Genomic DNA, 26,259 nt, shown 5'->3' with positions numbered 1-26,259 from the left:
GGCAGGAAAAGTCCCTCTGCTCGCAGCGTTAGCACAGCTTGTGCATGCACACACCAATGATAAATTGCAACATGTGCGTACGCACAAACCCGTGTGCGCGCACTCATTGGGAAGGGTCGTCTATTGGGGGCGCTCGCACATCTTTTGCGAGCGAACAGACCTTACAAGAAATGGTACCTGTGCATATGCACATCCCTGTGCGCATGCACACTTTTAAAATCTTCCTGGGCGTGCCCGCGCACACCCCTGTGCGTACGCACACGCCCTGATTCTCAAATTTTAACTTTGCTTTCAACTATTTCACCTTCGCAACAAGGTTGTAAGCTTCTATAACACCATTTTAAGGCTTGTGGGCTTAATTTTGAGTATGAGAATATGAGAGATAACCTAAGGGTTTTAGTTGATGATTATTATGAAAAATTAGAAAACAGAGGTTTAGGTTTTGGGTGTAATGAGGATGGTTTTATGGCTTGTGAAGGTAGATGGGTATGTGAATTGAGAAACTGATGGACTAATGAGTCCAGAGTGGAATGGCTTATGATAAACTTTATAAATATGAATGTTGAGAGTGTGCCAGGTACCATATCCTTGGAATGTTGAGAGTTGATAATTGGAAGTGATTTGAGATGAGAAGCGATGATGATTAGAGATTGATATACTTGTGGATGTGGATAGTGAGCTAGGCACTATATCCTTGGAATGAGTTGTGATGAATTATATGCTGTTGTTGTTTTCCTTCTCTGCTGTAAGAGTGTGCTAGACACTATATCCTCAGATTGGGCATGCAAGTGTGCCAGGCACTATATCCTCGGAACAAAAAAGCGTGCCAGGCGCTATGTCCTCGGAAGTGGTAGAAGGGCGACATCTGAAAGGGTGTGTCGGGTTGGGATTTATAGACCGATAAGTGATATCACGAGCCAATAGGACAGGCATTCATCGTATGCATCTTTTATGTGCTTGTTTGTGTCGAATACCTGAGCTTGCCTAATTGTATAACATGCTTACTTGCTTCTTGAATTACTTGTATATATTTGAATATTACTTGTGTTTTCCTTACTTGTATTATTTGTGTTTGTCTGGTGCTGAGGAGAGTAAGTAGGCGGTGGCGATGGGATCGCACGGAGGGTAGGTTGGCGAAGGCTGTGGGACAGCGGTGACTAGATTAGTTAGTAATTTCCCCAAGTTAGATTACCCTGTTATTATGTTTCGGATATAAGTTATGTTTAATGTTTTAGTATGCCTTAAGAATGAATCTTGTGATGGATATGGAGTCTAGGATTGCCTTTGGCATCCCGGGGTCTTATATCCTACATCACTGGGCACTGTTACCATACTGATAACCTCCGGTTCTCATACCATATTTTTGTTGTATTTTTCATATGTAGGTCGCGACCTACTTTGGTGAGTTGCTTGGATGGTGACAGAAGCGGAGGATCTTGTTACTCTTCGAGTCTTTTGATTTGTTTTATTATATATATATCTCTCACTTTTGTTTATTTTGCTTTGCCTAGAGGCGTGTTTTTGAGAGAACAAAACTTGTATAAGCTGTTTTAACTGTCTGGTTTCATGTATGGTTTGTATATGGCTAGCCAGCTTAAACTCCGTGAGCCGTGGCTAGATCTCTATGATATTATACTATGATATTTTGTTATACTGTAACTATTTCTTGTGATTTTAAGTTAGTAGTTACGCTGGGACGTTTTGCACTTTTCAAATCCTATTTTTGAGCTACATCCTTCATCGGGCTTCTAGATTATACTGTTCTTTCTATATTTATATTATGTATTAGCCTAGAACTGTCGTAATCTCTGATTAACCTTTCCTTTACGACGCGAGGTAAAGCTTAGCCTAATTAGGGTGTTACATTTAGTGGTATCAGAGCGGTTCGTCCTCATAAGCCTGAGGGATGGACCGATTATGCTTCGTTGCACACTCTGGGTCATTTTTCTTTCACGCTATTTAGGTTATCTACTTGATATTGCATAGCATGCTTGTTTGTGAGTGCCTGTTTAGGATAAACGAAGCACTAGACTTTTGATATTGAGATTGATCACATTGATATTGATTGTTTGGTGAAGACAGGAACCCTAATGGCCACTCGCGGACGAGGTCGTACACGTTCATGGGAGAATAGGAATGAACAACCGGCCGACAACTCTGCCGAATTCATGGCGGCCATGGCTAATCTTGCGAACACCATGGGGGCTACCGCTACTGCGACTCTGCAAGCTGTGCAGAGGTTAGGCCAACCGGCTAGAAACAAAAACGGGAATGGCGAACGAAATGCAAATGACTATACGGAAGGAAATGACGATACTGTGGGAGGTGCTCCGATGACCTTAGCTACGTTTCTCAAGATTCATCCGCCAAGTTTCAGAGGTTCAACAAATCCTACGGAAGCGAATAACTGGTTCCAAGCTATGGAGTGCACACTGCAAGCACAGCATGTCCCAAACAACCAATACGTGGAGTTTGCTGCTTATCAGCTTCGAAAAGAGGCCCAGCATTGGTGGCAAGCAGAGAGCTTCTTGTTACAACTTCAGAACGCTGATGTTCCTTGGGATGTATTTCAAATGGCCTTCTACAAGAAGTACTTTCCTGAGTCTGTAAGGGAGGCGAAGGAGATGGAACTTATGTAGCTGAAGCAAGGTTCTTTGTCTATGGCAGACTACACCAACAGATTTAAGGAGCTCTGTAGGTTCTCTAGGGCGTGTCAGAGTGTCCTGGAGACCTATGAAAGTTGGAAGTGTATCACGTATCAAAGGGGTTTAAAGGACGACATCATGACTGCTGTGGCTCCTATGGAGATTCACATTTTCTCCGATCTGGTGAACAAGGCAAGAGTGGTTGAAGAATACTCAAAGATGGTAGCCTCGTCAAGGGACACTCATAGAAGCAACCCTAGTAAGGAACGTGACGATTGCCTTGGACCAAGGGGACCGAACTTCAAGAGAGATGGACACGCTCCCCAGCATCTGCTAAGTCAAGGGAATTTTAGGAGGGACAACAATGCCCAGTTTCACTATATGAAGGGGAGTCGCCTGTGCTATGCTTGTGGACTACCGGGACACCTAGCCAAGAACTGCCGTCGTAAGAAAAACCAGAACATGGGTCAGAATCAACAGTCAGACTGTGTGGTTGCCTTGGATGCACGTGATGCGACAGGGTCGGATCCTCCGACGAGAGGTAAGCGTATGCGTTGAGTATTATATTGCTTGGACCTGACAGTAGCTTAGTTCTATCTTTTCCAAAGTCGCCGTTAGGATTACCAGAGCTTAGAGTTTTGTTGGGAGTGAACCATAGGAAAGGAGGATTCTAATGGCGGTAGACGAGGATTTCGGACTTGTGGTGATGAACGATCAGGGTGGGTATGCCAGAATGGGTACCAGGCATGACTGGAAGTCTTGTCGGTACCCTGTATGGGTGATGGGTGCGGTTCCGCACTAGTGGCAACGGAAATACCGACTAACGCCTTGCGATTTTTAACTATGATTTTGCCGTTTTAAGATTTAGAATGATTTTCAAATCTGGTTTGGAGCTTTGATTTAAATGATTTGGTTTTGACACTAGGATGGGAACTTTTGATCAAATGATACAATTTAAAATGGGAAAGTGAGTTGTATGATTTTATTGACTTGTGATTTTGGGTTTGTAATTTCACTTATCAAAAGGGATTCAAATGGAAAGGTTTTGAATTACGGGTTTTAATGAATTAGGAAAATCATGCTTTAGAATTATTGATTTACAAATAAATGATTTTTGACTCTTTTGAAAAAGTTTTAACAAATGAACTCATTTATATGGAACTCGTTTTAAAGGTTTTGAACAGTATTACAAAATCGGTATTTGGTTTAAAGGAAAGAATTTTGGATTCTCAACAACGATAATCAAAGTAACGCAGCGGAAGGCGAGAGAGGACATCGGCACGGTGAGGTGATGGCGAACGAGATGCTTTGGCAACTTGTTGGGTTGGTAACGTTGGAAGTAGGATGCTTCGTGGAGAATTTGTATATATATATATACTACATCGCATGATTTGGATTTTCGATGGCGAAAATCTTTTAAGGAGGAGAGGATGTAAGAACCGGAGTTTTCACAAATAAAATTATTTAAATGCCCAAATTAGATTCCGAAAAGTTAGGATGAGAATTTGGGGATTTAAATATGATTTTTGGACTCAGTAGGTTTTTCTGAGTCAGAAAATGTGTTTTCTGCGAAAAACCGTGAAAAAATGCGAACCGGCAGTTGAACCGGTTGAACCGGTTCAAGTCAGTCCGGTACTGCGCGAGAAAAAGTGAAACAGTCGAAAACCATAAAAAAATATTAGGAATGGAAAACTGGGCATTAGTATCAAAGGTTTGGCCCAAAGTTGGGCCGAACGTGCTAAAAACGCTAACGGGTTGGACCAGGCCTAAGTTGGGCCCAAGTCCAACATATATAAGGGTTCATTAATGAACCCTTCACCTCATAAGCACACACACTCAGCAGAAAAGAAGAAGAGGGAAAGGAGAAGAGAGAATAGCACTGTTCACTTCTCCATTCAATCCGGGATATCTTGAGCTACGGTGCTCCGATTCGCGTGTCGTCAGCGGCTACGCGAAGCTCTTGCCGAGCCCATCGTTTCTATCTAAGTTTTGTGGTAAGTCTCTCGAGTTTCCCTGCTCAGTTTTCGTGTCTTTGTTCATTTTGAGTTTTAGGGTTTGGTTTTGAGGAAAATCTTGTGTCTTGAGTGTTTTAGGTACACTCTAGCACTTGATTGTTGCGGGTTGTGACTTCCAAAACTATTGAACAAGGTAAGAGATCTTGAAAACCCTTGTAAAATTATGTTTATGTTGAGCCCTAGCTTGATTAGTGATGTTTGGTGTGTATATAGCTTGTTTGTTGTGAGTTTAGAAATTTTTGGAGCTTGTTGGTGCTTGTTGGAGTCATATTGGAAGCTTGCTTGTGGTTGGAAGCTCAGCTTGTGCTCTTTGGGGTTTTGATTCATATTGGGAATCGGTCAAGGTATGGTTTCGGTTTCCTCTATGTAGTATATAATATTCATGGACACTTAGGCTAGTGACCCATAGGATAGGAATGAATTATAATGGTTGTTGTGTTGAATGTTGATATATGTTGAATAATATTGATATGTTGAGAATGAATGATTGTATGTGATTGTGATGTGTGAGGATAACTTGTATGGAGATGATGATGATATGGAGTTTTGAAATGAGGAATATGTGAATTTGATAATGATTGTTGGTATTTAAGGATTATGATGTTTGATGTTGGTTATGTGAATTATTGTTGTTGATATGGTTGATGATTGATGATGATTAATGATCTTGTTGGTATATTGAAGGTGAGTGTTGAAATTGTAGATAAATTATGTGAATTATGATGAGTTGATAAATCATGAATGTTGAATTGGTAAAGTTGGTGTGAGAGATTGGAATTGAAAGGATATGGGATTGATTTTGATGTTGGTAATGATTGAATTAGGCTTGAAGAAAGTGTTGGTGGAGGATTGATTTTGGGTATCACATGATTGAGGTTTGGTGGTTGGAAGTGGTATAATATGATAAAAATGGTAGGTTATGATAGAAAATAGAGCTTGAAGTGGTTTTGGTTTGGTTTGGTTGCAAATATTGGTAAGGTTGAGGTTTTGAGACTTTTGTAAAAAGTGGGTTTTTGGTGAACTTTGTTTGATAATAACTTTTGCCTCAGTTTTCAAAATTAATTGGGGTTTATTTGAAATTAAAGCTTATTGAAAACCCTTTAATTTGATATAAAGTTTGTAAAATTTGAAATTTTGTAGAGGGAGTTATGATCATTCAAAGTTGGTGTTAAAAATCTGAAATTTTGCAAGGTTGTAGAATTTTATGATTTCTGATGTGTGCGCACGTACAATCCTGCGAAAATCTCAATCTGTGTAGCGTACAGCCTTGTGCGTACGCACAGGCAGAAAAAGGCCCTCTGCTCGTAGCGTTAGCACAGCATGTGCACGCACACACTAATGATAAATTGCAAATTGTGCATACGCACAGACCCGTGTGCACGCACACGTTGGGAAGGGTCGTCTGTTGGGGCACTCGCACATCTTATGCGAGCGAACAAACCTTACAAGAATTGGTACTTGTGCGTGTGCGCACGCATACTTTTAAAATCTTCCTAGGTGTGCGCGCGCACACCCCTGTGCATACGCACACGCCCTGATTCTCAAATTTTAACTTTGTTTTCAACTATTTCACCTTTCCAACAAGGTTGTAAGCTTCTATAACACCATTTTAAGGCTTGTGGGGTTAATTTTGAGTATGAGAATATGAGAGATAACCTAAGGGTTTTAGTTGATGATTATTATGAAAAATTAAAAAATGGAGGTTTAGGTTTCGGGTGTAATGAGGATGGTTTGATGGCTTGTGAAGGTAGATGGGTATGTGAATTGAGAAACTGATGGACTAATGAGTTCGGAGTGGAATGGCTTATGATGAACTTTAGAAATATGAATGTTGAGAGTGTGCCAGGTACTATATCCTTGGAGTGTTGAGTGTTGATAATTGGAAGTGATTTGAGATGAGAAGCGATGATGATTAGAGATTGATAGACTTGTGGATGTGGATAGTGAGCCAGGCACTATATCTGTGGAATGAGTTGTAATTTATTATATGTTGTTATTGTTTTCCTTCTCTACCGCAAGAGTGTGCCAGGCACTATATCCTCGGATTGGGCATGCAAGTTTGCCAGGCACTATATCCTCGGAACGATAGTGTGCCAGGCACTATATCCTCGGAACAAAAGCGTGCCAGGTGCTATGTCCTAGGAAGTGGCAGAAGGGCGACATCCGAAAGGGTATGTCGGGTTGGCATTTATAGACGGACAAGTGATATCACGAGCCAATAGGACAGGCATTCATCATATGCATCTTTTATGTGCTTGTTTGCGTCGACTACTTGAGTTTGCATAATTGTATAACATGCTTACTTGCTTCTTGAATTACTTGTATATGTTTGAATATTACTTGTGTTTTCCTTGCTTGTATTATTTGTGTTTGTCTGGTGTTGAGGAGAGTAAGTAGGCGGTGGCGATGGGATCGCACGGAGGGTAGGTTGGCGAAGGCTGTGGGACAGCGGTGACTAGATTAGTTAGTAATTTCCCCAAGTTAGATTACCCTGTTATTTTATTACGGATATAAGTTATGTTTAATGTTTTAGTATGCCTTAAGAATGAATCTTGTGATGGATATGGAGTCTAGGATTGCCTCTGGCATCCCGGGGTCTTATATCCTACATCACTGGACACTGTTACCATACTAAGAACCTCTGGTTCTCATACCATATTTCTGTTATGTTTTTCAAATGCAGGTTGCGACCCACCTCGGTGAGTTGCTTGGATGGTGACAGAAGCGGAAGATCTTGTTACTCTTGGAGTCTTTTGATTTGTTTTATTATATATATCTCTCACTTTTGTTTATTTTGCTTTGCCTAGAGGCGTGTATTTGAGAGAACAAAACTTGTATAAGCTGTTTTAACTGTCTGATTTCATGTATGGTCTGTATATGGCTAGCCGGCTTAAACTCCGCGAGCTGTGGCTAGATCTCTATGATATTATACTATGATATTTTGTTATACTGTAACTATTTCTTGTGCTTTTAAGTTAGTAGTTACGCTGGGACATTTTGCGCTTTTCAAATCCTGTTTTTGAACTATATCCTTTATCGGGCTTCTAGATTATACTATTCTTTCTATATTTATATTATGTATGAGCCTAGAACTATCGTAATCTCTTATTAACCTTTGCTTTACGACGAGAGGTAAAGCTTAGGCTAATTAGGGTGTTACACTAACTCTTGTTATGTAGTAATGCCTTTTGGATTAAAAAATGACAGAGCCACATACCAACGACTAATGAACAAAGTGTTTTCTCCTCACCTAGGGAAACTCATGGAAGTCTATGTGGATGACATGCTCATCAAAACTAAAGACGACTTAGACCTCTTGTCCGATCTCTCCGAGGTGTTCTCTATAATCAGAAAATATGAAATGAGATTAAACCCCTCCAAATGTACCTTCGCGGTGGAAGCAGGAAATTTCTTAGGTTTCATGCTAACCCAAAGGGGCATAGAAGCAAACCCGGATAAGTACTGAACCATACTAGAGAAGAAGAGCCCGACTTGTCTCAAGGAAGTCCAACAGCTAAATGAAAGGCTGGCAACACTATCCAGATTCTTGACAAGATAAGCATTGAAGTCCCTACCCTTATATTCAATCCTCAGAAAAAAAAAAAAGCAATTTAAATGGTCCCAGGAGTGTGAACAAGCTTTTCAAGGTTTTAAAGAAATCTTGGACCAACCACCCATACTCACCCGACGTCTCGTGGGAGAAGAGCTCGTCCTCTACCTGGCAGTGGCGAGCCGAGCTATAACTTTAGCCTTGATCCGAGAGGACGAAAATGGACAGCAACCTATCTACTTTGTCAACAAAGCTTTACAAGGAGCAGAGTTGAACTATCAAAAGATAGAAAAGTTCACATATGCCCTTATCCTTACCTCCCGAAGGCTCACACCATAAAGGTTCATATTAACCAACCAATGAAACACATTCTACAAAAGACAGACCTAGCAGGAAAGATGTTGTAGTGGGCTGTAAAACTGTCTGGGTTTGATTTAAAGTATGAAGCTCGGACAACAATCAAATCTCAATATCTTGCCGACTTCGTAGTTGAATACACTGAAAGTCGAAGAAGTCCAACAATATGGAGCCTATACTGGATGAATAATCCAATAAAGCCGGCAGTAGAGCAAGGGTTATCATGGAAAGTGAGCAAGAAACTCGGATAGACCTATCGTTAAGGTTCGACTTTTCAGCTTCCAATAATCAAGTAGAATATGAAATCTTGCTTACTGGCTTGAAGCTGGATAAAGAGGTGGAAGCAAAGAGGTTGATAGTATTCAGTAACTCTCAAGTGGTAACTTCACAAATTAATGGCACTTATCAAGTCAAAGATTCCAACATGAAGAAATACTTAGATGAGGCAGGAGAACAATTGGCATAGTTCTCAGAAGGGGAAGTCCAACATATAACTCGAAAATCAAATGCTTGAGCAGATGCCCTCTCCAAGCTCGCCAGCACCAAGCCAGGGGGAACAATAGAAGTCTCTTTTAGGAAATTCTCCATGTGCCATCAATATCAAAGGGAAACGACAACTCGGACGTCATGGCCATAACTAATCAAAATTTAGGATGGATCACCCCAATAGTCAACTATCTTAAATTTGATATCCTCTCTGAAAATAAAAAGGAGGCTCAAAGACTCATAAGGGAGGCACAAAATTACACCCTGGTCTACAATATTTTATACAAAAGAGGAATATCAACACCTCTCCTAAAGTGTGTCCCGGCCTCCAATACAAAAGAGGTCCTAGAGGAAGTACACAATGGCATATGTAGGAATCACTTGAGAGCTAGGTCACTAGCTAAGAAAGTGATAAGGGCTGGCTTCTTTTGGCCGACCTTACAAAGAGAGGCACCCGAGTTCGTTAAAAAGTGCCCACCATGTCAGAAGCACGCCAATTTTCATGTGGCACCTCCTGAAGAGCTTATTAGCATTGCCTCGCGATGGCCATTTACAAAATGGGGCCTTGACCTCCTCGGACCCTTTCCTCAAGCTCCAGGATAAGTCAAATACCTCATAGTGGCCTTGACCTCCTCGGACCAATTTCTCTATAAAAATATTGTCACAAAGGTTTGGAATTTTCCACTCTATCACCATAGACAATGGGACTCAATTCACCTAATCAACCTTCAGGAATTTTGTGGCTGACCTCAAGATAAAGCACCAATTCATATCGGTGGAACATCCTTAGGCTAATGGACAAACTAAAGCTGCAAACAAAGTTATATTGCACGGATTGAAGCGCCGACTACAAGACGTAAAGGGAGCATGGGCAGAAGAGCTCCCTCATGTCTTATGGGCATATCGAACACCCCCCCCCCCATTCCACAACCAGGGAGTCACTCTTCTGACTTGCTTGCAGAATGGAAGCTATGATCCCCATAGAAATTGCTGAAGAGTTACCTAGGGTTGTGATCTACAATAAAGTGGCCAATACCCAAGTGCAAAAGGAAGAACTCGGCCTCCTCCCAGAAGTCTGAGAGAAAGCTTGGATCAAAGAGGAAGCACTAAAGCAGAGGATGGCCCTAAGGTACAATCAGAAGGTGATCAAAAGGAACTTTGCCACAAACGAACTCATACTGATCCAAAATGACATCGGAGTTCAGAAATCGGGCAAAGGGAAGCTAGCTGTAAACTAGAAAGGACCCTACAAGATTGTAGAAGTATTAGGAAAGGGCTACTACAAAGTGTCCGACCTGCAAGGATGAGAGCTACCAAGGTCGTGGCACGCATGTAACCTGAAGAAGTACTACAGTTAGATAGCATGCCTTGTTTCCTAGTCTACTCATTTTTCTAACCTTAAGATTTTTTCCCTCAAAAATGATTTTTTCTGAAGGGGGTTTTAATGAGGCATCATAGCAAGTAAGCAAGGGCTAAGGGTAGTCAAAAGCCCTTAGTAGTAAATCTATGTAAAGGGATTTTTCATTAATAATAATCTCGTTTCTTCTTCAAAAGTTTCCTTTAAAAACACATTAAATTAATCTCGACAAACCGCAAAAATCATTGCCCGACCTAAAAAGGTCGGCAAAGATGAAGCGACGAGGAACAAGTTAATGTAAGAAGTTATACAAATAACTCGTGAATACCGACCTTATAATTAAGGCGGAATAAACACGAAGTGTAAAAGTAACTTAATAAAGTCCGATTACATGAAGTCGGAACTTATAAAAGGGAATCTATATAAACAAGCTTACCACTCAAACTTAGCAAAGAAACAGCATTAAAACTTGTCGAGGTATAATCCCCAACTAAATAGTTGTATAATCCAAAGGGTTAAAACAATCATTAAAAGACCCAAAATCATTATCAGAATGAAGAGAGTTTCTAAAATTGTTTGAAAACAACTTTAAAGCAAAGTAAGTTTGCTAAAAAACTACCAATCATTACAAGTTAAATTTTTCATAAAGACCCTCAAGTCGAACCATCCGAAAAAGTAAAAACAGAAACTACAAAGAAGGACCCAATAAAGGGTTGAGGTTGTCCCTAGTCACAACGTCCTTGCCTCGAATAGAGAGGGTAAAGTCATATTCGGAGATCCGCACAGCCGGGATAGCACCTGGTGGTGAAGGAGGGAGTTCAACGTTGGAGACTTCGGGAAGGACCTCGGGAGTCTGAGAAGCCTGACCGCCCCTGCACCCAAAGACTTCGGGCCGGGCAAAGGCTCCTCCTCGTCATCTTTAGGGGCCGGGACGATCTTGCCATCCACCACCATGTTATCTTTGGCTAAACAAGGAAGGTCGGCCTCGGGGGCCAAAATTTGAATTTGGGCCTTCAGATTGGCAAACATCTCGTCCATCCCCTTAGCCACGGACTCTTCCAGTGTGGCATATATTTCCGTGGCCTTCTCCAACTCCTCCTCAAGGTCGAGTTTCTCCCCTAAAACCCGAGTATAACTCTCCCTTGCCTTCTTTTTCATCCCCTCTGCCATGGCCATAGCCGCCTCCACTTTGTTCACTCTAGACTGAGCTTTCTCTAAGTCGGACGTCAACCCATCCCTCTCCTCCTCCGACACCTTTTTTATCCCCTCAAATCTCTCCACCTCAGGTCTAGTAGCCACTAAAGAACTGTGAGTGGTGCTGAGAGGAGTCTTCTGCAACTCCTTGGCCAAAGATGCACACACCCCTGCTGTCCGAATCCCACCTCGGGCCAGGAGTTGAACGGGAGGATACTTTTCTCGCTCCAATCAAGGGTGTCAAAATCGTTGTCGTAAATACTCCCCCCCCCCCCAGCAGTCTTTTATTTTTTGAGGGGAGGTTCTGAAGAGGAAAGAGGGACAATTGAGCTTATTAGAGGAGACTCGGGAGCGATAAGCCGACTTAATGGAACAGGGATAACCTTTTTAGGGGCCAAAGGACCCGAGTCCGGCTTCTTTGGAGTAGATGGGATAGAAGCACTCCCGGATTCTTTTGTTGTATGCTGCAAGCTACAACATTTTTACGAGTGTTTTGGAGAGTCTTTATTGGCACTGATTTCGGAGCCATTTTTTCTACAAAACTAATGCAAAAGTCCATTAATACCAAACATAAACCATATACAAAACAAATAAGCTGAAGGTGAGAAAACTACCTAACTCGGACTGAAGCTGACTGGGATCCCCTAAGAACCTTTTTGTGTCCAAGTGTGGAGCTTGACCCCAACACTCTTGGAAGAAATCTACTACACATTTCTCAAGCTCATCTAAAGAATCTATACTATACTTAGCTACTACAGAGTTCTCTTCCCAGTATAATGGAAAACTAGGCTCATCATTCTCATCCAGAAAGAAAGGTTGGACCCCCTCTACAGCTCGGATTTTGAAGAAGTTTTTGAAATCGTGAAATAACTCATCAAAAATAGAAAAAACCTTCCTACCCTGAACAACTCAAAAGGAAACCCAACTCGATTTTTTAAAGAACTAAAGGGTTTGGTCAACACAAAGAGATAGAAGAACACCTTTAGCGAAGGTCGAACATCCAACTCCCGACATAGGAGCTGGTATATTTTCAAGAAAGCCCAGGAGTTCGGGTGTAGCTGGGTAGGGGCAACATTGCAAGACCAGAGAACGTTGCTCTCAAAATTAGAAAAGGGAAGCCTAACCTCTAGTTTCGAGAAAAAACAGTCGTAAGCATAGAAAAGAGACGCTCCGATTTATCTAAGGAAGCAAAACACACCCTCTCCTCGAGGTCGGCTACCACTATCTCGTAATTTCGTTCATCCTCCCAGTTCTCACAAAGTCTATGATGCCTACAAAAAGTATCAACGTATTCTTTATCAACTACAAGAACGATAGTAAGGATAGAAGAATCTACCTAAGCTAAAAGGAAAGGAGGGACTTTTGACGACATATCATGAACAACGAATCGAAACATACAGCTATACCTACAAACGCAACAAAAAAATTGTAGAATTCAGTCATTATCCAAAGAAAGTCGGGTAAAAGCAACAAAGCACAAAACGTGATTTCAAAAGATCTTTTCAAAACAGAAAGAATAGCAATGGCGTCACTTCTGCGCCATCAACATCGACACCATTGGGGGACAACACCATGACGTTCTACAAGAAATAAATGGCAACAAACTAAAGTTCCAAGAGACAAGCCAAAATTCACAACAGTAATATCAGACGACAAAAACAATCTCAAAAAAGATTTCTGATAGACAAAACAGCAATAGTCAACAAATTTTTCTAAAGTAGTTTTCAAGACACAAAACCAACAATGTAAGAATCTCCACTACTACCCAAAAGGTCACCTAAATACAAGAAACGGACTCAAAAAGCCCAAAACAGTTACGCAAAATAAAGTCAAGAGTACCAACCTTGATGAGATGCGAAAATGGAAGGGCACGACTCATAGTAAGCAAGCACGAACATTCCTCTCTAAAAGGTGAAAAGGAGACCTTCAAAGAGTCCAAGACAGAGGAATCTTAGGTCAAAACAACGAATAAGGAACGAAAAGGGAAAAGTGAAGTGAAGAGTCTTCTGAAAGTAGAAGGAAATAAGGCAACGTAGAAAGCTTTTCAAAAATGGAAAAGGGAAGAAGAAGAAGGGTGCGAAGCTTTTATAAGAGCGAAAGGGCAAAAGGGGTATTTTGCACCCCTCTTTAAAGCTATGCGCGGTTTCCAAGGAAACTACCGCCTTATGTTCGTCCTTATTTAAAGTGGTAACGTTCAAAATTTCAAAACATATCAAGTACCCGACCTCTTGAAGGCGGCACACCCGACGACGAAGACTGAAGCCATAAAATGCTTGAACCCGACCTCCTCAACAGCTCGGACTCAAGTAGGGGCATTGTTCATATCCTGACCCAAAAACATAAAGCCATGCCCAATAAGGATAAAAAACCCAACAAAAAAGGGTAGCCTCTACCATTTACCCGACCTCTTAAAAAAAGTCGGACATGTCGACAAGAACCCAACGTTACTTATCCAAATAAGTAACTGTCTCCCCGAATCTCTTATATTATCTCTATCTCACATAAAACATAGACCCCAACAAACTCCTAAGATCAGGAGAACGGTCACTCACCTAAAAAGGTGGAACTACTCCAAAAAAAGGTGGTTACTGGCTCTATTATAAATACACTAACACTCCTCACGTATATTTACGTTCTAACATACTAAAAACCTGCCTAAAACCCTTGCTGACTTAAGCATTGGAGTCTGTTGCAGGTACCACCCCCACTTCCTCACAAGGAACTCGGACAGCAACACCTCGACACGGGAACAAGTCGAATGCTGTCCCAGAAGGAGTCTGGACCTCACGCTCAAGCTCAAATCAACGTTTCAGGTAATTCTCAAAGCACTAGTGTATTATGATTCCTAGATGCAGTGTGCTTAAGCCACACGGTTCAATTGCTCCGTTGCAGTGTTTACTTGTGAGTTGAAGGTTTAGAAAAGAAGTGAAGAGAAAAGGAAACGTTTGAAGAATAAAACAAGATGATCATAAAATCAAATCGGCTTACCACTATTATATCATAAAAACACATTAAATTTCGTATCATGACCCATTGACAAATTAGGTTTGGCTGTAATTAAACTGACCACCAATCTCATTAAGAAAATCACCAAGTTTTGCATTTTCATGTGTAGGTTGATGCGAACATATTTAACTTGTATCCCATATTTACAAAGATAAGCGATGAAACCTAGTAACGTTGTTGTAGCCCATTGCTCATCATGAAAATGAAATCTTAAATTGATCTACCTCTTGAACTTTGACATCAATCATCAAGTACATCGCAAAAAAGCATACATGATGATGATCATCTCAATAGGAATAATAATACTGGGGGCTGGGAATTTATTGAGAATTAAAAAAAAAAGGGAAGAATGTGAACTAATGTAAAACTAACCTAGAAAAATTAAATCTCTATGAAGGTGAGGTCATTTCTCTCTCAACTTCTTGGCAATGGCAAAGGCAGCACCTGCCACAGCCACAACTACCGCTGAGATTATAATGCCTGATTTCAGCTTTTGCAACGCTTCCTTCTTTCGCCTTTCCTTCTTCTTATCTTCAGCCTCAGCTTGTTCCTTCAAACACATCCCGCAACACACAATCAATACAAAAAATAACAATATAATTAGCTATGCATTTTTTTTTCTAAATTGAGTTCTTTGTTTATTCACCTGAATTTCCTTGGCGGCCGCCACCTCGGATGATACCGGATCAACTTGAACCCGTGTATTATTTCCGGGATTTAGCTCCGCAGCAGCGTCTGCAACTGGAAAGGTTTCGTCTGTTCCCATATTACTTTGTATTCTGTAATGTAACCGTGTTCTTCAGTTCAAACGAGAGGAAAGACGATAACAAAAGAACGCATTCATGATCAAGTTTTCATGGCCAATTCAATGTCGAAGTTTTGCTGGAAATTAATTGACACGTGCCAGTGTTCCAAATGCCGAGTTTGTTAGTGTTTTATGGGTCCTAAGTCCTAACTAATCTAGTGGCTTATTCCTGTTCTCATATTTTACCTATATGCTTGTTTAGACCATGCTAAACTCTTTAATATAGCCAAAAGAAAAAGAAAAAGAAAAATAAATTAGAAAACTTTACCTATCTTCTAAAGTTTGAATTTTACTTTAGAGAGTAAAGTGTGATCTTCTCCTCTTGAATAGTTTCTCTTTCATATTTATTATTGGTCTCATCTATAAAATCAATGGTGAGAGATCACACTTTACTCTCTAAAGTGAAATTCAAACTTTAGAGGATCCAAATCTAATTTGAATAGGTGATAATCCAAGGAGTTTTAAATGCTAATTTTCCTTTATGGAAATTGGGAAGTTCGAATAAATGTTAAATGTTTGTATATTTTCGGCTCGAAAAAGATAGAATAATGTGAAACGCAGATTACAAGAATAATAACATGGCTAAGTTGAGTTTGTACAAGAATGATACCCCTATATCTTATATTTGCACGTCCGAATATATGACTCATTTCTTCCCGATTTAAATCAAACTCTTGGTCCTGAACAAACTTCATTGCTATATGAATTGATCTAATAATTTGGGGAACATAATTGTCTCGGGCGAAGAAAGCTACATCAAACAAGTTCATCGCCGACGGTCTCTTATCCAGTCTCCCCTGATCACCTCTAGAAGGTTCAGTTTTTGCTCCCGAAACCACGAGGCGCTGGCCTTGCTGATTCCACAAATTGTTTCCTTGATTCCGATCTCTTCTTCCTCCTTGCAGTACCAGGTGGAACCTGAACTAGGTACAATGCAGAAACCACAAAGCATGCTCAGTTTTTCCCCTTACAAAAAAGGTGGAGTCTACCGTGCATCAGTTCCTATGGTTATGGACTTATGGTGACTATAATGGTTATACAAGTGTTGCTAAAATTAAAGTCACTTTTTTTACATTATAGTAACCGATTTTTTTAAAATTAAAGAGCGTTGTTAAATAGTAAAAAAGTGTTACTTTAATTTTGGTAATACTTTTTAAGACATCATAACTACCATAACATAGGCACCATAGCATGCACCTATAAAAATTCCCTTGGAAATTGTTAAAAATTGTTTGCACATAAAATAGAATCACCTTTTCCTCTGTTTTCAGTGCTTCCTCAAGATTACTAAGGGTTGGAATTGATCCACCTTGCATTACACCCATCAGATTCTTCATGCGAACACGCATTTGGAACAGCTGAGCTACAAGTTGGCTTACCTGACATTATTGTAGAGCAGTCCACAAAGTTTGGAAATACCAAAATATAGCACAGTTAGAGAAACAGCTACTTTGAAGGATATTTCGAGAATATAAATTAAATTCTTACAGAAAACTATTCTACATACCTGCTGCTCTGTTTTCCCTGAACCCTGAGCAACTCTTTTCCTCCTGACTGGTGATTCGGCCAATAGTTCTGGCTTTTCCCTCTCCTCTGGAAATAAAAATAAAGGGATGGTTTAACAAAATCACTTAATCCAAATTCAAAGAACTGCAAGAACTTTGGCAAAAGCAACAATCGTCGATGGACAGTGCAAAAAGTTATTATTGTGATAGCAAAACGGTTAACAGTGACATCATTATCTTGTTCAAATAGTCCTTTCAATTTTATTTCTTAAGAACTTTATCTCACTATGGGAATCAAGCATTTGCCATTGATGACACACTTACCCTTAAGTAATCATAAGCAGCAGCAGCAAAATACAAGGGGGGAGAAAACTATAACTATTGAAGCACTAATTGGTAAAACCAAGAATTTTATTCTAGCTAAAATCTAAATGAAAAATATAGACTCTAACTACTGAGCTGTCAAAGGTTCTTACCCGGCGTCATTGCTTCTATCATTGCTTCCATGACCTTCAAATTCTTCTCTGCCTCTCGAATTTGAGCAGGCGTAGCCTGTATGCTTGAAAATGAGATTACATGAGTTTTACTATATCTATTCGAAGTGTTAAATACTTGCATAGAAGGATAGTAACAACAACTAGCGATGCTCAATTTAAAGGTTGCCAATTGCTAATTTGCAATTATTGGACATTAGGACAACACAAAATGAAATGAATAATGATAAATATTCAGGAAATCTAATGTTAAGGATTTCATACCTTCCCCATACCAGGAATCATTCCAATGACACGGGACACAGAACCCATTTTTGCAACAGCACGGGTTTGCTTTAGAAAATCATTAAAGTCAAACTTTGCACTCATAATCTTCTTTTGCAGTTCTTCAGCATCTTCTTGTTGCATCTATAATGAATGTGGTTAATAGCTCAATATTTTAAGTTCATTATGTGACAATAACAATCTAGTAACATAGTTGAGACTTACAACTTCTTGTGCCTTCTCTACAAATGAAAGGACATCTCCCATTCCTAATATGCGTCCTGCCATTCGATCAGGGTAGAAAGGTTCAAGATCCTCCATGCGTTCCCCTCGTCCTACCAGCTTGATTGGCTTACCAGATACCTGCCATCATTGAACTATCCAATCAAGCAAAACACAAGAGGACATGACTTAAACATGGTGGACTATGTTAATCACTTTAGAAATCTAGATACACTATCTATGGGTATATTTATCAGTTCAAGTTTTGGAGTGAATGGGGGGTATGGAAAGGGATTGAAGAGTAAGATGGGCTCAAGTTACTTTTCAAACCCTTCCTTTCCTTGCTTCAGCAAGACCTTGACTCACAAACGTACCCTAAAGATGAATCATACATTTCAATTCCAATAAACCATGTGTCCTTTTCTTTTAATACCAGAAGTTATTGGTATCGATTATATTTATTTAATAAATAATAAAACACTTTCTAAAAGCTAAGTCCAATGCAAGAAAACCTCTTTGACACTCAAGGCTGCTCCACCTCTTGAATCACCATCTAGCTTTGTCAAGATTGCACCTGTTATTCCAATCTCAAGATTGAAAGTAGTCACCAAAGCTGTTCACAGAAAATCTCATAGTCAGGTAAAACAGTATTCCAAAACCAAAGAAAAAGATGATTAACACGTGACAGCCACAAATTTAGAATCAATTAATCAATGTGTTATTTTCATTTTATTTTATATAAAGTAAAACATATTTCATATTATCTGAAAATTAAAAATTCACTTCTGTACCTGCTGCTTCTTGTCCTGTCATGGCATCCACAACTAGCAAAACCTCTGTTGGATTCAGTGCCTGTTTCACTTCTTTTAACTCGTCCATCATTGTTTTGTCTATCTGTTTCATAAGAAATAACAATCCTGATCAACGTAACATAATTCTTCCAATTATTAACTGAACCATGAAATAAATTATTTTGACGTTACCAGTCCTAGAAAGGATTTACCTGCAGCCTGCCAGCAGTGTCGACAATAACCACATCAATTTTCTTTTTCTTTGCATCTGCCAAACCTTGTTTAGCAATTTCTGAAGGTTTAACATCAGTACCTGCTGTGTAGACAGGAACATCCACCTGAAACAAGCTAAAACTAATTACAAAAATGTGAATAGATACAAAATTGAGAGAGTTACACTACAATCAAACCACCAAGCATTGGCAAAGACAGCACACAGAAAATTTAAAACGAAATTGCTAGCGTTTCTTCAGAGACTACAACTTGTTGACTTTGAGGAGATGAAATTCCAGTACCTGTTTGCCCAAAATAGACAGTTGATCAATAGCAGCAGGTCTGTAAACATCACCAGCAACTAGCATGCAACTCTTCCCCTGACAATAGGTGCTCGTGTTAATAAAGGATGCTTCAATAACGCAAGGAACTAATAGCTACCAGAAAAGAGAATAATAAGTAGTAGGAGCGAGATTGCAAATTCACCTGTTTCTTGAGATAGTTGGCCAACTTCGCACAAACAGTTGTTTTCCCAACTCCCTGGAGTCCAGCCAACAAAATGACTGTGGGCCCTGATTTGGAAAAAACCAGTTCACAGACCTCTCCACCCATCAGTTTTACTAGTTCATCGTGTACAATCTGCAAAACCCAATGATCAACACCAACTTTGTACCTGTATAGAATTTCAGTACTCAAAATATAGATGCATCGTTAATTTCTATAATACCGTTAAAATGAGATTATTATATAAATATCTTGTCCAAAAGAGTTCTCTTAGCTTCCCTACATGTGAACCATACACAGAACATAAGAAGAACACCAGAAATTCCTATGTGGTGCTTTGTCCACACAATCTACTAGCACTGGTGCATTGCTCATATGACTTATTCTTTGCCGCGAATTTCAAATGTATTTTGACACATAATTTTATGTAGAAGTAATTGAATGTGTGTAACACGGTGATTTAAACTTTGAAAAATTGCTAGTAATCCTAGACTTTCTCTTGGCACGAGTTTCCAATCATAAATAAATAATTTTACCTTAACCAATTGCTGATCTGGTCTCACTCCTCGTATGAGGCCAACACCCACAGCCTGATCTGTGACAGCTTGCACAAACCTTCTTACAACAGGAAGACTAACCTGCCAACAACAAAACTCACCTTACCTAATAAACACCATTTGCACAAAGGATCATGTAAAGTACCAAACTCTCAAAAGCATCTTACATCTGCTTCCAAAAGAGCTCTCCTAATATCACGCATAGGCTCCACAATATTCTCTTTTGTTAAAACCTCTGCACACCACAACCAAACACACCCCAATGAACGAAATCCATAACAATTGATTAACTCATTAAACACTCCACAAACCGTTGTGGGACCCTAAATAACATGCGAACTATGATAAACAAATACTTTGTTTTTGCTCATCTATATGGTATGGTATGGGTATCTACATAAAATATTGCTCTACCTAAACTACTTAACTTTGTGACCCTTTTTTCCATAAAATTTTCCGCTATCGTATTCAATACTCGTATTTTGTATGTGCAACATAGTATGCAAGCAACGAATATCTAATAACCCTTGAGAAACAAAAATGGAAAGTGAGAACCAACCTTCCCCTTTGAGTTTGCTCCACGCAGCCTCAAGGCCACTGGTCAATTGTCCAAACATCTCAGCCCTCACCACTCCGCGCATGTCCCTTCTCACAGTAACGCTTTTGGAGTTCACCCAACTCCATATCTCATTCTGCAAGTGACCCATTTGGCCAAATCAATCACAAGCGAATTCTCTTTAGCTGAATGCTATGAAAATTTCAAACTTGCTTCGAAATACTCGGAGATTAATTGCTGTTTCTGGAACTTACCGTGAACAAGTTTCGGGTGGAAAAGGAAGTAGTGGGTGTGGTTGAACCAATCCAAGGAGAGCATAGCGTATTTGGTTTAACAGAAGAAGAAGAAGAGTACAAGGTTCGGTTGTGAGAGAAGGAAGGAGTGGAGAAATGGCGGGAGGCAACGGCAGACAAGTGTACGGCCTCCATGTTTGTTCACTGCAGAAGGCAGAAGCTGAGAGGCTCAACCTGGTGCCTGCTAGTGCTAGTTGCTATTTCTCTCTCTATCTTGTTTATCCACAACGATCTTTTTCTTCATTCTCTATCTACGTGGTTTCTTTTCTTACTTCTTGGCTTAGCACGAGATGACCTTATCACTCTGGGAATGAAATTCCTATTTTTCTAATATATTTAAGAATATGGGGCACTATTATTATTCCTAATAGTTTTTTATATCTCCATTACATATTCTTATTATGAAATCGCTATCACTATCTATTTATCTTGTGAAGAGAAACGTTTGAAGATACACACCAATCAGATTTGGGAAAATTCTTGCTTAAATGAATTCTACATTGTGACACTATTATTTTTACGATGCAATTGACAGCATTCGTTGATTATGGTTTTTTGGCTCCTTATTCTCGTAATCTCGTTTACATTCTTACCCAACGTTTTTATCCCAATATTTCAAGATTGTCAGGTAATAGTATCATTATCCTAAGAGGATAAGCATGGCTCCAAAGTAAGAACATGCAGTCTTTTAGTCATCAATAGTAATGAATTGGTCCAAATGAGGATCATGTAGCAATTCAGAATTCGTTAAACTCTATACTTGAGAGAGGAGAGAAAAAATAGTGTGTTAGAACTCTGCTTGGTTAATGAAATAGAATGAACAAACATGGTTAAGAACCTCACCCAAAAACAATAACAGGAAAAACACTAAACAGTTCCAAACGTAGAAAAACACACACAGACCTCTTTACAAGTGGTTATCCCATCCACCCTCTAATCTCATCACCGAAGGAATTTATGTGAGTACTCCAACAATGCGAATGCTCTCAATTATCCTTGGGAGTACTATTTATCTTCTGCTATCTGTTCCACAGGCAGCAAGACAAGAAAATCAAATGGCATTCAATGGCTCAACGCCAAGCTTCGGCCAACTCCGTTCTTGAATTTATACGGCCAATAATTGAGGTTCCAAGGTTCTTTTCTGTGGATCCTGCTGCTGGAAGGTCAATCAACTTAGAAGTATTCAGTTGAAGGCTTTTGCTCTTGCAGATATTTGATTGATCCTCCTTACACTCAGCAGAAGCAAGGTTGTTAGAGTCTTGAAGTCCGATTGCCATAGAACAAAGCTGCGAGACGAGATTGCACGGACAAGTATCAACTAGCAACCTATTTTCTCTAGAAATGAAATTTTCAGTGGATGTCGTCAAAATTTTGGATCCACTTTCAGTTTCACAGCTGTCTAAAATTTTGGATCCACTTTCAGTTTCACAGCTGTCTTCTGTACCATGACTAGGGCTTTGTTGAGAAGGTTCTTCAGTAACAAATTCTTTATCCTCTTCATTACAATCCTTTTCACTTTCACTGTCATCTTTTAGGATCAGTTGTGAAGTGCTGTGGTGCCCATCGTCATCAAAAGAATTTAGGTTGGAAACAGGATTGGAATTTACCATAGACTCCTCTCTATCTCTCAGTGTCTTCACGACAAGTGTCTTGAGGAAATTCATGACTTGTACTGCATACATCAAAGCAGTCAAAGGATCTGCCATCTGAAATAGACAATGCAGAAATGTAATTCTAGCATCAAATTCATAAACTCAGACCAGTACTATAGTTTTACATATCATACTGCAAACAAGAAAAGCCACATGCACAAACATCCGCATAGGGCTCGGGAAAATGCTGCACCCAAAATAGTAGATATACACAGACATCATACGATAGCCAATCAGAAAAGCAGTTATGGTAGAATAGATCAACCGGAATCTTTGACTGATGCTATAAATTTTTGTACGAAGTGCTATATATAAAGAAAATTACAATTTTACTAGCTTAAAATACACTTTTCAAGTTTGAACATAGTATGTCAGTCCTAGGAAACATTAATCATCTAAAGGGCTGTGCTTAGGATGATTATGTTCGCTATTTTAAAGTTTAAACTACATACCACTGGTTACTTCCATAGAAGACAGATGAACTAACCACATGGAAGAAAGGAGAGAAATGCAAAACAAAAGGTGAAGTTGGCAAGCATTCAATATTTCAAGCAAAAAAACTGGAGGGTAGGAACTTTTTAACAAAAACTTACATGAGTCATATTTGGTGCAAAAACCATTGCAACATTGCGTGCGTTCATTTTGTTCAGATGTTCCAGTTGAGCAACGTCAGCCATTAGGTTTATTGCCCAATCTAGCAAAGCAGCTTCTGTCGGTGGAAGTAGCCTCACAAGCTGAGAACATTCTTCCTCTGACTGAGACTGCATCACCTGCTCTGGCGAAAGTGGGTCTAATACCCCAGTGGGCAGTTCTCTGAACCAAGCCTGCAAAGAAGCATTGATTAGTTAGAGGTTTCGTTAATGTATCCACCATTCCACTCCAAAGTAGATAAATGGAAAACAATTGGCATAAATGCATTGATTATCACCAAGATAACTTCCAAATAGCACGTTTGAACAGAACCGACATCCAAGAACCTGATTTCAGATGAATCTCTAAATATTTGAAACAAAAAGTAGTGCTGAATGGGGAAAAAAAAGGAAGCAAATATTGAATCGTACTAATACCTTTATAAGACCTGCCAGACAATGCACGTCAATGCCTTCTGGTACAACTCCTCTGTTTAATTGTTCCCTCACTGACTCCTCTTGACCATTTTCAGCATTAATTCTGAAGATCCCTTCAGCCTGGATGTACACTTAAAATTGTAACTCCAAGTAGATTGAAATTAAATAGCAAATCGAGCAAAATGTTTCTGGAAAAAAACAGATGCCTGCAGGGGTAGGGGGACTACAGATTGTTCATCCACAACATCACATTTTTTGTTCAAGCAAGTAATGTTATTTGAAATCTGAATCACATTTGATTCCCACGAACAAACTGAGAAGAGAAGAACATATAGGAGCTAAAAAATTACCTGCAGACCTCCTTGTGCGTACAAATGTCTTTGCATCAAAAGCAGAATCGTAGGTACACTATTTCCTCTGGCATCAAAAGAAAGCTGCATAGATTCTGTTGAAACCCCAAAAACATTTGCACTGTAGAAAACAAATAAAATATATCAAAATTAAACAAGAAGATATAATTCAGAATGAATCTAGCAGACATCTAATATGGTAGAGGAGATATGTGAACATCATCAAAACTAGATCAACAAATAGATAGGCTGAACTAGGGGCAGAAGGTATGTATAATTTTAATATTATTATGCACCATCTCAGGTGCAAAAGATAATCGATTGTTTTATGATGATAAACTAAATCCGTGGCATTGTGAGGCACCCTAGATTTTCAGAGAAGAAATCACCCTAGATCAACAATTTTTCCCTGCTGCTCATTTTTCTCCCATCACTGGTTACCATTGGCATGATTCATGCTAGCAAATTAAGGCACCTTATATTACAATTCAACACTGTTGTTGCCATTGTTCACTTGTAAATTTGATAATTGGCAAGGTGGCAAATATCATTCTACCAGTAGGTTGGCTTTTAGATTTAGAGCATAGAAGGGGAGTGGATAACATGACTCGGCATAAGCATGGAAGTCGATCCATTTACTGAAAATTCAGAACTATGAGTTATACTGTTATGGAGATCCTTCAATTATACGCCCTATTTCTATATTCAACTTCAGGTTCCACATGGACAGAACAAAAATCGATTTGGAAGAAGGAAAAAAAGGGGTTCCAAATCTACAATGACTTAAGAACCACCACAATTGTGCAACTAGTAATGTAATCAACATAATATATTAACTTCATATCTAAAATAAGGAACTAATTTGAGATTTATTAAGAATCATGTGTGGATTCTTAAAAGGAATGTTATCCAAGAAAAGACCCCTTTTTTTTTTACCAATTGCATGAACTTGAATGGAACCAGATGAGCAATAAAAGGGAAAATAATATGATAGTAACACAAATAAAAGACACGCACAAAGATAAAAGAGGAAAAAGAAATTTATGGCAAGTAATGAATGAACAAATCCAATAATTGTGATTGAGATTTAGAACGAAAGCGTGAAACTGACCTTGCACTTGGAGGCCTTCTGGGAACCTCAGGTTCGAATTCAACAGGCAAACCAAGAAAGCCATGGAACCGATCAAAGGTTACATGTGCCACGTGTCTCACATTAGAAGGCCACCCAATCTCCATTGAAGAAGAAGAAAGGTCTCCAGCGCTGCTGCTAGCACTGCAACCTATCAAAGATTTCCTGAAAGTTTCAATCAAGAGAGTCAAAATAGAAAGCTGATCTCTTTCTCTGTCCTTTTCTGTCTTTTCACATTCTCCCTCTTCTTCTTCTTCTGCCAAATCCAATTGGGACTGAAGCACCACACCTTCAATTTCCACTGTGTTGTTGGGGCTGTTAATAAGGGCAGTTTGGTGCGACCCACCACACGGACTATTGCTCGAACAGCTTGAAGGTGAAGGTAACTGAGATGGGGATTGCAGCACTTCCGTCATTTTTGGGAACTAATTGATTGAAAATTTGATTTCAGGGGTTCCTATCTCTCTCTCTCTCTCTCTCTCTCTCTCTCTCTCTCTCTCTCTCAAAACAAAACCCCACTTTTAATATATGTTTATTGTTGTTCTATTTCCTAACGAAAAGCAAATATTTTTGGACATTAGATTAAAGAAAGAATAGAAATTGGCGGTGGTGGTGGTGGTGGAGTAGAGTTTGATTCAAGAAAAGGGCTTCTGGAAGGTGAGATGGGACTATCATTAATCACTGTACATCGAGAGAGAGGGTTATAGAAGGAAGAATCATAGCACATGAGACAGAAAGAGATTGGTTGTTGGTTGGGATTATACTGAAGATGATGATTATGATTATGATGACGATGGAGTATGAGTCCGGTTTGCAAGAGAGAGGGGGTATGTATTTTACTATTTTTGTACGGTATTTTGGAGAGGGGAGTAACTTTTAAGGGTTTTTCACATAAAAATTTAATTTTATCCAAACTCTTTGTTCAATGAATTTAATTTTAATGTATTTTTAGTATAAAATAAAGGTTTAATTATTCTACTAGTTCTTATAGTTTCGTAAAATTTTTAATTAGGTGTCTATACTTTTTTTTTTAATTGAGTTCTTATACCAAAAAATTTTTTTTAATTGGGTCCCTATACTTTTTTTTTTTTATTTAGGTTTCTGTACCAATTCTTTTTTTTTAATTGGGTCCCTATAAAATTAAGCCAATTACTACTAAAAAGGGACTAAAAGAAACTTAATTGAAAAAAAATTTGGTGCAAGAACCCAATTAAAAAGAAAAAAAGTATAGGAACCTAATTGAAAAT

The 26,259-nt window shown here is 39.3% G+C and overlaps 3 protein-coding genes across 3 annotated transcripts; all 3 read right to left on the bottom strand.

The window, feature by feature from the left end:
* Window positions 1-14,897: 14,897 nt before the first annotated feature.
* Window positions 14,898-15,523, bottom strand: LOC107604633 (uncharacterized). The gene is made up of 2 exons (XM_016306260.3): window positions 15,257-15,523; window positions 14,898-15,160 (listed from the first exon to the last, which is right to left on the bottom strand). Exons 1-2 carry the CDS (start codon window positions 15,374-15,376, stop codon window positions 15,014-15,016), a joined length of 267 nt encoding a protein of 88 aa, XP_016161746.1. The 5' UTR covers window positions 15,377-15,523; the 3' UTR covers window positions 14,898-15,013.
* Window positions 15,524-15,893: 370 nt separating this feature from the next.
* On the bottom strand, window positions 15,894-21,274 carry CPSRP54 (chloroplast signal recognition particle 54 kDa subunit). The gene is made up of 15 exons (XM_016352664.3): window positions 20,776-21,274; window positions 20,525-20,657; window positions 20,133-20,200; window positions 19,945-20,046; window positions 19,391-19,543; window positions 19,207-19,284; window positions 18,904-19,029; window positions 18,692-18,794; window positions 18,413-18,513; window positions 17,904-18,041; window positions 17,679-17,822; window positions 17,397-17,472; window positions 16,923-17,008; window positions 16,669-16,794; window positions 15,894-16,333 (listed from the first exon to the last, which is right to left on the bottom strand). The coding sequence occupies exons 1-15, from the start codon at window positions 20,947-20,949 to the stop codon at window positions 16,232-16,234; spliced, it is 1,710 nt and encodes a 569-aa protein (XP_016208150.1). The 5' UTR covers window positions 20,950-21,274; the 3' UTR covers window positions 15,894-16,231.
* A 323-nt stretch (window positions 21,275-21,597) lies between these two features.
* Window positions 21,598-25,866, bottom strand: LOC107604632 (rho GTPase-activating protein 4). Its single transcript, XM_016306258.3, has 5 exons — window positions 24,995-25,866; window positions 23,884-24,004; window positions 23,534-23,653; window positions 23,060-23,290; window positions 21,598-22,520 (listed from the first exon to the last, which is right to left on the bottom strand). The coding sequence occupies exons 1-5, from the start codon at window positions 25,426-25,428 to the stop codon at window positions 21,885-21,887; spliced, it is 1,542 nt and encodes a 513-aa protein (XP_016161744.1). The 5' UTR covers window positions 25,429-25,866; the 3' UTR covers window positions 21,598-21,884.
* Between the last annotated feature and the right edge of the window lie 393 nt (window positions 25,867-26,259).

Source organism: Arachis ipaensis, chromosome B6 (assembly GCF_059453495.1).
Source record: "Arachis ipaensis isolate K30076 ecotype BB chromosome B6, ASM5945349v1, whole genome shotgun sequence".
Lineage (NCBI taxonomy): Eukaryota > Viridiplantae > Streptophyta > Magnoliopsida > Fabales > Fabaceae > Arachis > Arachis ipaensis.
The sequence above is the reverse complement of the archived record's forward strand: the minus strand, read 5'-3'. Positions and strand labels throughout refer to the sequence as shown.